The 17,421-nt window shown below is 34.5% G+C and overlaps 1 protein-coding gene across 2 annotated transcripts in view; it reads right to left on the minus strand.

Annotated features, from left to right (window-relative positions):
* Nucleotides 1-17,421, minus strand: part of Alg1 (ALG1, chitobiosyldiphosphodolichol beta-mannosyltransferase) — a 167,788-nt gene that overhangs the window by 16,120 nt on the left and 134,247 nt on the right. For both annotated transcript variants that reach the window (XM_090404825.1, XM_090404819.1), the window contains 2 exons: nt 8,914-8,973; nt 3,868-3,978 (listed from right to left, as the gene is read on the minus strand). In XM_090404825.1, coding sequence (XP_090260951.1) covers nt 3,868-3,978; nt 8,914-8,973 — 171 coding nt within the window. The remainder of the gene's footprint in view (nt 1-3,867; nt 3,979-8,913; nt 8,974-17,421) is intronic.

Consider the following 17,421-nt stretch of genomic DNA (forward strand, 5'->3'; position numbering starts at 1 on the left):
AGATGAGATTGTTCAATTAATGAGTACTCACGTTGCTAAGATATATCAACCAGGTATATATAACATGGTGCACAGTGCTAATACTCTATCTCTACATTGGATGAAGAGATAGGGGGTGCATGAGAATGAAGCTGAAGAGCTGTGAATAAAAATTCAGCAACAGAGACAGATGGAATATCAGCATGTATGCTTAAGGAATGTTCATCTGGATTTGCTAACATGCTTGTTATAACTTAAGTCTCAGATCAGGAAAGACCACAGGAATGGAAGGAATATATGATAGTTCCCTTGTACAAGGGTGGTGCAAAAAATGATGTATGTCTAACAACTGACCTATCAGTATCTCTGGAGTTGTGATAAAGATTTTAAAAAAGTTGGTAAAAACCTGCATACAGAATGGGTTGATAGACAAGATATACTCTGCAAAGAACAGCATGGATTTACTAAAGTGAGGTTATGTTTTAGCAATTTGCTCACATTTTATAACAACATTATGGCTGAGTTGTATAAAGGGAATGGCCACACTATGATACTGTTGGATTTTTCTAAGGCATTTGATAGGATATCACAAGAAAGGCTGTTACATTAACTGAAGAATATAGGTTTGGAGCAAATTCTTGACTTGGATAAGTAGTTGGATGACAGAGGTATCAAAAAGTGGCATACAACAGTGTGAATCTGCCAGATTGAAGACAGACAGTCATGCTGTGTACCCCAAAGATCAAGCCTTGGACCATTGTTGTTCAATCTATATATTAACAACATTAGAAAGGATCTAACAGGAGATGTTCAGTTGTTTGGTGATGATGATGCAAAGATAGGTAGGACAATCAGGGATACTACTGATATCCTGCACTTATAGTAAGATTTGAATAGGCTGCAAATTTGAGCAAATGATAATGGCTAACAGTTCAATGTTAGTAAGCATAAAGTTATACACCCTTGTTCTTCAACCTGTGGTCCAGAATACCAAATTTTCTAACCTCTAAGCAGCAGCAGATGTCACACCAATTAAAAATTAATTTTATAACATTGGATTTAATAAATAAAATATTGGTTTATGTTTCTGTCTTAGCCGTCAGCGAAATATTTCTCCTATTTTCCCAAGTCCGCATGTGTAAAAAGATTGATGAATGCTGTTATACACCATGATAAGATTTCCAATGGTATATTATATTAGCAGGGTTATGCTACAAGAAACTGATGAGGCTAGAGATCTTGATGTTATGGCAGATAAAAACTGAAGTTCAACAAAAATTACATAGCAAAAATTGCAAATACAACTCAGAGGATATTTGTGATGTCGAAATGAACCCTGACAAGTAAGGATAAGGAAATCATTTTGTCTCTTTATAAGACTGCATATGGACTACTATGGAACCCAGAAGACCAAATATGGAGAGATTTGGTCTGTGGGTTCCAAAGGGATAAAGAAGCTGTGAAAAGGAGAAGAGTTATAAATATTAGGTATCTGGAGAGTTCACTGAAAACAGTTAACTGAAAGACAATTTATCGAAAAAGCAATTCCTCAAAAGGCAATTCCCCGATCAGCAATTGATCAAAAAACAACAATTCATCGAAAATACATTCACCGAAAAATTAATTATAAGGCATGTGGGGTAAAGATGTGGGAGCAATTTTTTTTTTTTTTTTGAGAGGGATATATCTTTCAGGTCACTTATATACGGTAAACTACTATTTATCTGATTTCGTTTGGAAAGTGATTTTTTTGCAGGGCATACTGGTCGCAGTGAATGATATCCACTGAGGCAGATATAGTTGAGATGTTAAATGAACATTTCATAAAGGTAATTCAGCCTCTTAAAAATAACATCCTACAGAACTTGAGGTCAGTGAGGAGGAACACTGATGGTAAGTGAGTTGGAAGTATACATGAGGAATTCAGTAAACTCGATATCAATCAGCATGTAGTACTTGTTGATATATCAGCATGTGTCTTTGCAATATCTCAGAAGAGGAAGTCACTAGTGGTGTGATGAAAGAACCATCAGCCTTAACTCAAAACAACTCAACCCAACTTTCAACTGCTGCTCATCTAAATATAACAACAGATGAGTATGCTTCAAAAAGGTTTATAGGTTAGTTTTTTATGACTCTTTATTCATCATTTTTATTTTATTATTTTTCTTAGAGAATATTTTAACTTTTTTTTTTTTTTTTTTTTTTTTTTTTTTACAAACTGCACCAATCACCTCCTCAAAACCCAGAAATATACCCATGCATATGCTCATCAGTATTCTTAGCCTAATCCTCCCCTTATTAACTGCAATTACTTGCTTTCAAGGTTATTCGGGAGATAAGTGCATGTGTCACTCCTGTCGTTGAGAAATAATAGAAACAGGAGTAAATATGTGAAACATGAATTGAAAAATCTTCAGGAATGATTTTTTTTTCAAGTTTTCCAATATTTTTACTCTGAATTCCTGTATATTTTATTATTATATTGTGAAAAATATTTACATCAAAGAATCGATTTATTATTAGTAGTAGTAGTATTAATGATTAATACTATTTTCCCTCATCCTCCTCAATATAATGATTATTGATATAGCAATGCTACTAAGGAATAATTATAGAACAATATGGATTCTTATTGTCTTTCTTGTCCGATAAGTGTTTCCTATATATGTGTGTTCATGGGACTGATTTGCCTATTTCCAGGAGGAAAAACCTGGTCATCTCCATATTAGGCCTACTAACTTACCTTCAGCTGAAGAGGAGTGATAAAAATTATGCACCTCGTACATTTATTAATGGACAAATTTTACTCGGATTCGGCATTTGAAACTTTTACAAAAAATTGTTGAACTGTTCCAGTTTTCAGCTTAGCTATATTTGGGGCTACAAAGAAAAGTGTTGAAATTATGTATTACAATAACTCGCTGACTTAGTAGAATTCACAGAAGTTTTCAGTACAAGAAGCTGTCTGCACGGTTCAGTTTTAGTTCCAAATGGATCACTTTTATCATAACATTTCCATAAAGAAGTTCTGAAATGATATTAGCAATTCTGCTCTGGCTGGATGAAATTTAATGAAATTTTTAATTTCAGTAGGACTAGAGTTATTGTGACAAAATTTGGTAGAACGAAATGTATTCTCTGCAGATGAATCGCTATCTGCACAATGAAGCAGTATGTACACTTACATTAAACGTTTTAAAATGCAAGAAAATAATTATTACATTTCAATGACCACTTCCATATGTCGTCTATATCATGAGTAACATTCTGCATTGTTACTGAACATTTTTAAACAATACTTTGCAAGAAAAATAACTTTTCGATGAATTCTTTCCGAATTCATCGAAATATTTTTGCCGAATTGTTTTTTCGATGATTTGCTGTTCGATGAATTATCTTTTGATGAATTTTCCTGTAACCAAATATTATAATGGGATTATGAAATGTAGATTATGAGGACATATTGAGAGTAAGTGGACTGCAGACTCTGGTTAATAGAAGAAAGGGGGGGGTGATATGACAGAGATCTATAAACTTCTGAATACGTGTTATAGGATATCATCTGACGTAATTTTTCATTATATGGAAGATGAAGAAAGAACATGAAGCATCCATGGAAGGTGGTTAAGAAAGGGATAAGAGCTAGATTTTTCTCTCACAGAGAAGTGAGTGAAACAGTTTTGCCTCTTGAAGTGGTGAGTGCATCTAGTGTGAATGAGTTTAAGAGAAGGTATGACAGCTGGTTTGGGTGATGTATAGCCTCTTTTGATGAGTCCTTAATTCACTAGCTGTCTCAGATAATAATACTAATCTCTATGTAATTAATAAACTCTGAGACTAAAACAAAATAAATGCACACTCACACACATTTAATGAAAAACTTACCTAAAAACTTAGGATAATCATCAGGTGAAAGCCAGGGTGTGATAAATTCAATATGCTGATAATTCTGTGATTTTATCTGATTCTGATAATAGGATTTTAATGGACCTTTGCCTAAATAATGAAATCATTTTAATCAGGTTGCCATTTTATAATGACTTAAAATTATCTTTGACAAATTTTTACTGACCTACTCATAAATTATAATTTGCTCTTCCAGAAACATACTTCTCAGGCTTAGTGCAAACAGGTTTGGCCTCAGTAGATGAATTGCTAAAGCCATTACCTGTTTACTGCAAAGGATTCGAATCCCACATGAGTGAAGTATGTTTGAAATGCAAGGGTTATTTTAAAAGTTTACCATACTATGCTCTTGATGTTAAATCAAACATTTAACAAATACATTTACAGGCCTTCAATATAATCTCCATTCAGCCTTATCACTGCTCCATAATTTCCAACTTAGAGAACAAATCAAAGTATCAAGGTCTCTTATTAGGCCTGTATGGAGGTGAGGAAGCACTTGCCGTCCATACTTTTATAAGATCAGATAATTAATAAGCATAAGATGGATTTAACTTGTATATGTACTCTATTGGTATAATTATTTTTACCCTGATATCAAGGATATCTTCAAGTATGACTTTCAAATTAAACAACAAGAGCAGAAACTAGTATATATTCAACAACATGGCAACAGAGTAATAATACCAGGGAAAAGGGATTGTTAGTATAATAGGAAGTTATGCATATCTCTTAGTCCTCAAATTAAGGAAACATTCAAAAAATTAATTCAAAAAGAATCTCATTTCTACCATTCTAGCTCTGTTTTAATGAGATTTGTTTAAATTATATTTTTTAATGTTTCCTTAATTTGAGGAAATATCTCAAATTAAGATATTTCCTCAAATACTTTCTTTAATTCATTGTGAAGAATTTATGGAGACAAAAAAACACACATTGGAGTAATTACTTTACTTATAATATGTATAGTTATGTAGAGTTAAGTTGTAGGCACATTGAATTTTGTAAACACTTGAGTGGGCAAAGTAGGGAGGGAGGTCTTTGGATGAGCTGAGTATATGTTTTAATTTTGCAGGAAGTTTACCTTATTATTATTTATTATCATTTTTTTTTGTTTACTAGAAGTTAAGTGGGTAAATGATTAACAAAGCATTTAGATTTATCCTACTTTTAGTGTCATGTAACTTATGTCCTGGGCACATGTATGTTTTCCTGATAATGACCTCAATACACAGGTTGAAACATCAAGTGCTTTTTTTCATAAGTATAAATAAATTAATTATCCCAACATGTGTGTTTTTGCCTCTATAAATTCTTCACAATGAATGCTGATCACCATGTAACTTTGAAAGAAAAACACCTTCTTTATACTAGGACTGAAATTTATGGAAATCTAGCAGTTGGGTACTGGAAATGCAGATCCATTTTTGAATTAATTTTCATAAGACCCAGTTTAATATATGATGGGAAAAATTTTCCGAATTAATTAAGGGATCATGTTTTATGGTCTCACTTTTTGATATATAATCTTTCTTTGAGAGGTCATATTTTCTTGATGTAATAACATTCCATTCTTGTCCTGCTATCCCATAAGCTCAAAAAAAGCAGCAATGCTTTGTAAATCCTCCTTGCATACCCTCAGAAGTAATTTAGTTACTTCTTAAACACTACAAATATCCCAATTTAGTCCTTTTATCTCATTTCCTTTCTAATGTTACAAGGTAATCAGCATTCATTATGCAGACCACTACTATGATAGGACTTTAATTTCCTAATGTTTAACTTTAGGAAACTTTAATTAACTTTAATTTCCTGATGTTTCGACCTTCATATTAAGATCATCATGAGTACACACAACATGTATATGCAGAGAAAACAAGTTACATCACAATTTAAAATGGTATACCAAAGCAGCAATAATTTGATCAACTGTTACTGACCTGACCTCTGCCGAAAAATCATCAAAGATAGTCCTGTTTTATACGGGCAGAGATCAAATTCAGCCATATTATACCTTGATGGAAAATACCAGCAAATGCTACAGCATCAGTGATAGATTAATGCATATTTAAAATACTGAAAATCATGCCCAGAGTAATTAGGTGACAATAGTCCTATAGTAAGGGATTGCTGGAGACACACAGTCCTAATTATTATGTAGTGTTTATTTATGATGAACTAATTATATGAATTATTATGAAATTATTACTATGTTACAAAAAGTAGTTAAATGTGTTAGCCATCCACATTGTTGAGATTAGAATGGTTGATAAGAATTTCACAGGTTTCTTTAAATTTACACTCATACCATGTTTTGATATGATGGTTGCATACAATTTAAATATATGGTGTATAATTGTAATGTTTTGAAAAGCTTTTCTTTAGGAACCTTGCCATATGTACAAATCCTTGTCACATTCTCACAGATTCTGAACTATTTGTCTTAAAATGAAAATCTGATCTTGACAACCTCTATGTGGTTTGAACACCCCCCCCCCTTGTTCTTCTCCAAGTTTCTCTTCCACAATCTTTCTCAACCTCTTTTCAAGTATACTTCCATAAATCTTACCAGGAACACTTAGTAGAGAAATTCCTCTGTAATTCTCACATTTTACAGATGATACTATGAGAGCTCTACTCCAATCATCTCGAATTCGACCTTCTAACCAAGCTCTCTGAATTATGCAGTGTAGCTACTGCAAAACTTTTATACCTCCATATTTTTTAACAGACTTTCAAAGTAATTACTCCCAGACATCTAGGATATCCTTATTTTCAGTTTTCATGTCGCTTTTATCATCTTTGATTCCTTTTACAGTACTCCTTCCTCTATTTTTAAGCTTCCTTAATAGCCTCCAGAACCTTTTGCCACCTTCCTGATATTTACTCTTACCATGACTTTTGTTTAGCTACTTTTACGTGTAGCTTGGCTTGTTTACATTTTTCTCTGTATTCTTTTACAGCATCTGCCAACTTATTTGCTAGGAACTTTTTGTTTTCTTCTTTTCTAGGACTGCTTCATTAACTGCTTGTGTCCATCAGGGTGTTCTTATTTTCTTATTGTAGACAACTTCACCATATACCTCCCTAACTGAATTAATCAATGTCTTCTTCTTCTTCAGTTTGCCACTGAGACTCCAAAGTTTGGTTCTTGTTTTCAAATTGCTTTAAATTTTCTTCAATAATCTTTGCATAGTTGAGTCTACAATTTACCTGTAAAAGCTGCTCAACTTTAATTAGTTTTAAAACATTTTTTACATACTGTTCTTTTCAATGTGATATCTATATTTAACCTGCTTCATACAAAGTAATGGTCACTTCCAATTTCAAATCTGTACACACTTGTATCCTGAATAAGCATGAAGATATCACTATCAACAATGATGTAGTCAATCGGGCTTTTCTTATTTCTTGTGTATTCTCTCCATGCGAACTTGTGCACATCTTTATGTTGAAATATGATGTTAATAATGACTAGTCCATGTCCTGAGCAGAAGTCTAGTAAATACTTACCATTATTATTAGCTTTGCCCTTACCTCCAAATTTTCCCAAAATGTTTCTATATGCCTGGTGGGATTCATTTCCTACTCTGCTGTTCAGATCTCCAACAAGGATCACTTTTTCCATTTCTTTATGTCAGCTGCCTGTTCTAATGACTCAAAAAATTCCTCCACTTCTTCCTTAGAAAAACCTTCTGTGGGACCATAGGCACAAATAAGTTTCATTGTTCATTTCTCCATTTGGAAGTTTGCCCACTACTTGAAACTGCCTTACAATCATTTATCTTCGTGTTTGGCATTTAACGCTATCACTACTCCTTCTTTTCCTTGATCATTATTGCCTGAAAATAATATCCTATACTTATTATTTAGTAAGATCTTACCTGTTTTCTTCTTTGTCTCAATAATGTCAATTACGTCCACACGGTATGTTTCCAATTCTTCTGCAGGTTCGATTTCCTTTCCATTAATACTCCTTATATTGATGGTTGCTATCTTCAGCTCTTCTGATGTTGGATTTATTCTTCTAGATGATGAGTTGGAGTTTGTTCCAGTAGCTGACTTTTCACTGTTCTCTCCGGTTCCCTGAAGAAAACAACAGGGGGGGGCTTGTTTAACAGAGCGACTCCCCCAACCAGCATGAAATCTCATCATGCTATACTGTCATATGCATTTGTGGTTTAAACCAATAAAAAAAGTACAATTTGTTCGGCTAAGTCCCAAATATATATATATATATATATATATATATATATATATATATATATATATATATATATATATATTGTACATAGGTTTATTTAGAGTAATTTCTTTTTTTTTATTGTTTCAGTGTGTATTATTTCACTGTTTTCATTTGTAAACCTATTCTTTGTTCTGTTTCCTGAGCATTTAATTGCATGGTCAATCTACAAAGCAGATAATGAACTTGCACTAAATTATTTCGTTCATATTTCAGATGGTAAATATGAAGGAGAATAAATAAAGAAATATATGAAGGGTTCATTACCAACTTTTCCCTCCTTCTTTCTTCTTCTCCATAACTCAACTCCATAAACTCTGTGTTTATTTGTTGATGTCTATTTTCATCTTGAAACAGTTTATATTAAAAAAATAAGATAAGTGGCTTTTTCAAATTCAAAAATACCCCCTCCAAGATACATCCAAATTAAGCAATAGTTAGTAACATGATAACATTGCTTAATACTGGTATCAATACTATTGTGGTTGGAATTATAGCTGAAACAACTAAGCTATGGGAAATGTATATTATGGCTGGTGGTCTGTTTTGTAGACCTATAGATCTGTTCTGTAGGTCTGTACATCAAACTGGCTAACTCAATTACAGCTGAAGAAAGAAAGCCCTTTTAAAAGTTTTCTCTGCCTTAGAAGATATTGAAATACATGTCTTTTAAACTTACAGCTATCATATCATCCTCATGACAACACAATGAAGGTGCCAGATTTAAATATTAATATCAAAATGAATTTGATAAAACTATTTAACTGTATATGAAAACATACCACTCACTGCACATAGTATATTAGGAAGTTTGCTGCTGTTTTTAGCTGCTTCTTCATAACCTACAAAAAAATTGAAATGTTAAAAAAGTCTCTAAATAAGCTAGAAAAACACCTGCAAAAAATAACACTAAAAATAAATTACATCAAATACATGAATTATTACATAACGTAAAAAATTATCTACCCAAATTTCACCCTGTGAGAATGTCAAACTTTGCAACTTCAGCATTTCAATCAAGAAATATGGAAAAAAACATAAAATGGTTAGTAAGAAAGCACATAAAAATCCATATTTATAAACTAAGACAAAAAAAAGCGTTTACTCTGTTCTTAGAAACCTTGTGTAAGAAAGATACAGATGAAGCTGTTTAAAATTTGGTCTACTTTTGCCATGCTTTACTATAATGAAAAGAAAATGCTATACAGGGACTATTGTTTATATTTTATTTCATGTTATTATATGTATGTAATGTTTCAATGACTACACAAATATTATTCCTCTGTGCTATTGACTGAATGCTTTACACCTCAATTTGTTCAAATGATTTTCATATACAATATTAATTAATTAATGGAACACTAATATAAATACTATAATAAAAACTTCCTTAAATATGTATGACTGTGAGACTTGACGATCTGTTTTGCTTTTCAGATTCAGGAATTCTGTGGATGTAAGAATACATTGCTGATATTTTGGAAAAATTTTCCTTTGCTTTGGTCAGCAATTGTTTCACTAAGTTTCAGAAGTGAAAGTGAATGGGTGGTATATCTGCTTTATTTTCAGATTTTGTCCCAGACCACTTTGGTGTTGGTTGATCTGGTTAAAGAGAATTTAAGTAAGCTTGATCGAGGAGTCCTTTCTGGCACTGATAGCAAATGAATCATACTCATGCACATTTAAAAGCAATTAAGTTTCCCATGGTCGGTTATCTATGGAAGATATCCCAAGCTTTGTTTATGTCTCTTGGCTACTCTACATTCTACCTATAGTTTAAAAATGGTGAAAACCAAGTTGAAGTTTATGGTACTGCACTGGTGATGGCACATATTACACATTTTGTAATGAAGTTCATTGCTTCACTGACAGGAGAATAGTTGACTACTGCAGAATCAAATTCTGCTAAGGAAAAGAATCCATTCCAGCCAGGCTGGTCTATTTTCTAATGTAATAACTACAAAAGAGTAAAAGAGCAGACAGTGTGGGAAAATGATCAATAACCAAATAGCATATTTAATTGAATATAACTCATACTTTTTTTCATCAAAATTAAAGTTAAAAAGTGTGGTACGAGATATATGCAGAGATTTTCAGAAACTAAAGTTTTTCAGAAAAAAATTAAACTGATGTTTATAATTAAATTCCTGGTATTAGTTATAATTTATAATTGCACGCATTATTTATAAAATGAATGCATTTAAATTTTAATTATCAACGTTATTTATGCGATCAGCCGCTCACCTTCATCGCAACATATCTGAATCTTTAGTGACAATGGTTCTGTAATTAAATTAAAACAAACAGTTTCATTATTGCTTGTCCATAAGATCACCATAATTTAAAAAAAACTGAAACTGGGTATGACTTACCAAGAATCTACTATTCACTATCGCTACTACCAGTCTCACATATGATTGGTGTTGTATTAACAAAAGATTGTGTGACTCAAAAGCAACAAAGGCAAGCTGACAATTGTTTAGTTGAAATGCTGATTCTCTTCAACCAAATTCCAAAATATCTGAAATTTCCATAATAACATTCACTATCTATTTCTTAAAGTTTTTGACTTTTTTTTCGTGTGTGAGGTATATGGAAAAATGTTTAATTTCTTTTTTCGTAAAGTAAAATTAGGGATGCGTGATATATGCAAGGGCAAGTTATATCTTGTTTGATGGACTTGATAGCCAGATGGCTTTGCATACTGTAGAAATCTAGATGTTTTTGGAATTGTTGCTGCCTGGGCAATAAAATCTGCAGCATACACCATTGCTTCATTGATAAGTTTGGCATGCTGCTTCTGCATTAAATTTTGCAAGAATGGTATCCACGTAGAACATGGCTCCTATAAGGATGTAGTGCAATCAAAGGAAAATGATCTATGCTTTCTTCAGCATTCCACATGAACAGTGAAAGAATAGTAGGAGAGTAGGTTGCAAGATCTATTGCGGAATATGAATGGATAGGTACACTGAAGAAGATATTGGATCCATTAGAAAGTCATTATTGTCAAACATATAATCTCAATGATATGGCCTTACCCATTCACCCAACAGAGTGTGGTGTCCATTAAAGACACCCATAAAAAGTATGGGCTAAAGCAGTTGCAACATAAGATTATCAAGGTAGATATAACTCAGAACCAGTAGTAAATATACTGGTTTTCATAAGCTGAAAACAAAAAAACACAAAAACTACCATAAGTGTTCCTTTCATGTAATTTATGAAATTCAGTGAAAAGTAGTACAATATGAGATGTGAAAGAAACACCCACAAAAATTTTAAATAGTTAGATTCAGTAAGAAATAGAAACATGAAAACAATGGGTCAAAAACAATAGGTCAAAATGAGATCAACAAAGTGCCTCAAAAAGGAATGTGGTCATTTCCATCCCCCCCAACAGCAATATAGCACTCACAATGATATTTCATATGGTTTTTAATAATATCCAGGAGCTCAGCTGGTAATAACTAATTGCTCCTGCAAAGCTCTCCTAAGTCCCTCAAGGTTTCAGAAAATGGGATTGAGAGCAATAACAAGTCCAGCTAGAGCATCCTAAACATGCTCAATAGAATTAAGGTCAGGAGACATGGCTAGCCAGTCCATACATACAATAGTCTCCAATTGAAGATATTGGTCCACAAGCTTCACTTGGGTATGAACATTATCATCTCATAGGAAAAATGTTACTTCTATTGCACCCACACTACGGATAAACATAGAGGTCTGGGACTTGGTCGCTATAAGTTGCAGCATTTGTGGTTCTGCTGGGAAGCACATATAGGTCGGTCATCCACCCAACAAGATGCCTCCCTAAACCATCAACCTTTAGTTACCATAAGTGTTCCTTTCATGGATATTAGAGGGATTATAATGCATCCTGATTCTCTCCAGATCAGAGCATGCCTGATATCATTCTGTAAGCAAATCAGGACTCATCTGTAAATAATACTGACCCCTCCATTGGTCACAGGTCCAGCTGACAGAGCCTGGTCCATTTCAAATGTTCTCTCCTTTAGCATGGAGATAGGAGTATTGCTCCTATCCCCCACCTTTGTGCACACAAGCTGATGCAAAGCCAGATTGCAGTTGATTTGAGACAGAACTCCTGTTTCAGCAAGCAGATAATCAAAGATTATCTGCTTGCTGAAACTCAGTCACTCACCTGTATCTCTAGGATGCTGTTTGTGACTTTGGTTCCACAGTCTGTGAACCATGGAATAACTCACATGCAACCATCTGGCTACCTTTGCCTGACTTTGGCCAGCCTCTAGTTTTACAGCTGTTTGCCTCCTGAATTCAGCAATTAAATGACATCCATATCCAAGAATTTTGCTATCATGAAATATCTTGTTCTCACTCCAAACACAAAATAGAAAACCACTCCAAAATGCCTGCTTTTATGCTGAGGTTAATTTGCAATATACTAATCACAGTGCCACTCATTTGTATATGATAACCAGACTCAGCATCACTTTCTACATAATGTACCTGGCTCATTTCTCCACTCCCCCACAGTTATTATGATTTCTCTTTTTTCCTTAATTTATGGAAAGTGTATGTGGCACATACTGTAATAAGAAATCCCACCAACAGGTGAATGGTCACCACTTCCAGAGCAGTATTAAGCTGAACATGCTGAAAAGATATATGGTTAGCCTTACTCCTTTGCCATGAGTAGGTCTGCCTCCAGTTCTGTCCTTATGAATTATAGTCAAATGCCTTAAGGAAGGGTTCTAATTGGGTTTTAAATGTCTCCTGCAGGCATAAACAGATAGGTTTATGTTTCTGCAGAAGAACTTTGATATCGATATTTTGACAGAATTTACAACAATTCCACTGTAGGAATTTTCCTATTCTTTTGACATTGTATACTTTATCTAATTTCAGAAACACTACGGGCTTACCTTTGTCAACTGATTTTAGGTAGTATGGACAGTGTTCGTCTCTTTCTCTGGAAAAATGTTTAATATATTATCTGTTGTGTCAGGATCAGTTGTTGAGTCTAGTTTTCTTTTAGCAGATACAGAAGCATCCGTTTTTTTTTTTTTTTTTTTAGGGGGGGGGGGGGGAGTCTCATACAGCAGTTTCAGGAGTGAAACTATAATAGACCAGACAACTAAATGCACTCTACAGAGAAGCACTCATGATCATACAATTCAGGTATGTTGAAATTATTGGATGATGGAATACATGGGTTTTAGTTGCCTTTTATGATATTTTTTTAATTGCCACCCTCTTAGCATAAAAGGATTTCAAAACAGGTGTTACTGGCAAGGAAAAAAGAGCAAGATTTAATATCATGCTCTTTACTACCACATTGGGCATAGATGGCAAAACCATGACAGGCAGTTTGGGCAAACCCATATTTCTGATATTTAAAGCATCTTAGTGGATTAGGGATATAAAACCTAACAAGACAGTCGAGATATCTTGTTTTACCAATGTTGGCAGTTTGAGCTATTAAAAAAAAGTAAGGATGGTGTTCCTGGCTGAAGCTAAGTAACCATTCCTGCATACAAGAATGCACCTCATGCCTGTCATCTCCTTGATCTTTAAGCTCCAAACATGTCTCCTCATCTGAAACTTCAAGGAGATCCCATTCTGATATTTCACCTCTAGAATAGTTGAGTGTTTTATAAGGCATTACTGTAATTGGCATTTCCCCCATTGTTATTACTTTCAGTAGTTTTTCTGAGTGTTGCTGACATGATATTTCAACCAGAATATTACTAGAAAATAGTTTTTTTTTTTTTTGAACTATTTTAGGAGATTCTGCCAGTCTTTTCTACACTGTTTTGAATAGAGAAGGGCGACATTTTATTTATTGGATTTTCACCTGTTGCATGGATGATGAGAAACACTGGTACATTTATACAGGTGTCACATGTCTTTAATTTCTGTTATCAAATGATGTATCTATATCCATACTTGGTTGGGAACTCCTGAGAGTCTCTGGAAAATCTGAGGATGAAGGATTCATGTTCTAAGGATTTTGTGATTTATTTACACATGGATACCTACTAACTGGCAAGCAATAGATGCACTTGGAAGTGGAACACCAGCTTATCCCAGAAGATATACCCATCAACCCTTGGAATGAGATAGGAGGCTACCATACACCACTGTTCCTTGCAGGCAAGCCCACTAACTGAATGATCCTAGCTGAGCCATCAGTCCACTCATCTTGCCAAAGAAGGGACCAAAGTAATGCAAGACTACTTGTATCTCCTTTCTGGATGTCCACAAGTTGCAATGTACAGTAAACATGGCAGTAAGGTGCTAGATCACAGTGATGGTAACCTAAAAGAGGATAGTAAAAAAAAAAATTCAGGAGAAGTAGAGTGAAAAATACAGGGGGGTGGGGGGGAACAGAAAGAATGAAAAGGGCCAGTACCATTACTAGGAGGTCTCCTCTACCAAGAACAAGTATCCCATGGAGGGACCAAGGCTAGGATAGGGGATTGGAATTTGAGCAAATGGATGTTTTATTAAAACATCCATTTCTGCAAATGGTTTTTTTAATAAAAGGAGTGGAAACAGTAGTCAGAAAATAGGAAAGAGAGTAGAAATTGAGAAAGGCATGACACTACTGTAACTGTTATCTATGCAAGATGGCATGGAAATTTGGACTAGGTCATTCATTATGGTAAAATTATTATGGACACCACTATCCATGTTGGTGTGATAACTTCTTTTTCTTCTTCTGCAGATTATCCCGCTTAAGTATGTCGCTGTTTTTAGTGAGTCTCCACAACATCCTCCTGTCTCGGGCTGTAACCACATCGAAGTTCTTCATCCTCAAGTCCTCCTCCACCAGCTCCCTCCATCTCTTCTTTGGCCGACCATGCTTCCTCCTCCCCTGCACACATCCATCTGCATGACCTTTCTTCCCACATGGTCATCCTTCCTCCTCATCACATGACCAAACCATCTCAACCTTGCTTCCTGTATCTTCACTCTTAAGCTCATAACTTTCACCATTCCCCTTACAAAGTCATTTCTCAGAAGATCCTTTCTGGTCACACCGCACATCCATCTAAGCATTCTCGTCTCTGCTACCTCAATCCTGCTGATGTTATTTTTCCTCAGGGCCACAGTTTCCATAGCATACATCATAGTTAGTCTCACTACTGTCCCTCAAATTTGGTGTAATAACTAATTTAATATAAACCAAAATAATTAATAGGAAAGTCAAAACATCAGGTAAAATCATCTGCAGTGCACAAATAAAAAAACAAGCTATATTACAATCCATACATGTTCTTCTTCTTCTCCCATAGTCTGAAATGAACCATTGGGTCATTCATGGCTGGTAGGTGATACTCTTTGCTAGCCTCCTCCAGTCGTCTCAGTCTCCTGTTCTTGATGTCAGTTGAGAAAGGGAGGAATTTGTCCATTTTTTGATGTTATCAGTCCATTTTAATCGAGGTCGGCCCCTAGCCCTTGATCCCGGAATGATTCCTTCTAGTGCTTGCTTTGGAATGCCATTAGCCCTCTCCACATGTCCGAACCATTTCATCTGTCTTCTTCTGATGACTGTCAAAATATTTTCCCTTTTTCTCCCATCTATTGAGTCAATCAGTTTTCGGACATTTTCATTGGTTTCATGAGCGGCATAAGGAATTTTCAAAAATCTTCTGTAAGTTTTCATTTTGAAAGACAGGAGCCTCCTCTCATCTTCCTTCAATAAAGTCCAGGCCTCACAACCATACAAGAGGACAGAATTCACCAAGGTGTCAATTAGTCTTAGTCTGGTTGTGATTGCTATTCTGTTATCTCCCCACAATGGTTTTAACTTCTGTAGGGGCCATGGTTGGCTTAGCAATTCGTTAATTTGTCAAGTTTTTGAACGACCATCTTGACTCAACATGCTTCCTAGATAAGTGAACTTCTTTACATTCTCAATTTGCTTATTGCTCATTTGTATCTTTAAGAATTCAATATCTGATTTTGAGGTTATCATTGTTTTTGTTTTTTGTAGGTTTATGTATAATCCATATTTTTTTAATGTTCCAAAAACATGGCTAGTTATCTCTTGTAATTCTTCTTCACTTTCTGCTAGAAGATTGATATCGTCAGCAAAACGTCAGTTATTTATTCTTAGTCCGCCAACTACTATTCCATACATATTAAAGTATCATTAAACTCAATGATCAGGCGAGCACTTAATGAAAGTGACAAAATTGTGTTTCCTGGTGCAAAAATTCACAATATTAGTCATGCCATCCGGATGCAAAAAAAAAAAAGTAAGGTGAAGGAACTGATTGTCTTTGATTGGCACAAATGATTTGAGAGGCAAGAAGCATTCTATGACGAAGGATGTAAAGGAGTTGTTAGAACACACAAAACTGAAGAGCAAGAAGGTGAAGATTTTAAGTCTCCTGCCATGCTATAATAGAGGAAAACTGAACAGGAGGTGATTGAATCATTAGGTAGGTTGTGCAGATGGAATGATACAGGATTTGTGGTCTGTGTTTGATGGAAAGAAGGATTTGTATAATGCTGATGGACTGCATCTAAACGGTTTCGATGATGTGTCAAAAGAGAACTTGGTTCACTGAGCATGCTGAAGTGCAAATTCAGGAAAATTCAAGCAATTAAGATGGAAGCAAGGAGTTTGTGTGAGGGCACCCTTGAGAAGAGTGAATGTGAGAATGATATGTGGAATCTAGTCTCTCAAGCAAAAATATTGAATAGGATAGTCAATTCATGATCACTACTCCACTAAACTGCTAGTTTAGTGGAGTAGTGACACTTCCTCCCACTTCTCAAAACATGTAAAAACAGACAGCTGCCAATCAGCATAGCATACAGAGTATGTAATGCTGATTGGCAATATGCAAACTTATCAAACTAATTTCTCCTCATCTTTCATTCCATCTACCTGTTCTCTGGAACAGTGTTCATTATACCATTTTTTTCCCAAGGATTACAATTTCCAGTTGTTCATATCTGAAGAAATGCATCTTAAATTTCTTCAAATATATGCCTAACAAGTAAACTTAAGCAAATATCTATTTCACAGCTACAAACATCAAACAGCAGTGACTGCTAATATGCTGATAAACCATCAGACACACAGAATAACTCAATTCACTGAATAATTAAGAGATAAAGAGAAGCACGGGAACTCGCTGTCCTTTTTCTTCAATGACAGCTCGAGATTCCACTGTTTAAATTATATTCATATAAACGAGTTACTTTTATAATTATTTATCTATTTTATTAGTTTGCATCGATCTCAACTTGAGTTAAAGATATACTTGACACTTTTCTACAGTAATAGA

This window comes from Typopeltis vanoorti, chromosome 2 (assembly GCF_054136105.1).
Source record: "Typopeltis vanoorti isolate ZY-2024b chromosome 2, IOZ_Tvanoo_1.0, whole genome shotgun sequence".
Taxonomy (NCBI): domain Eukaryota; kingdom Metazoa; phylum Arthropoda; class Arachnida; order Uropygi; family Thelyphonidae; genus Typopeltis; species Typopeltis vanoorti.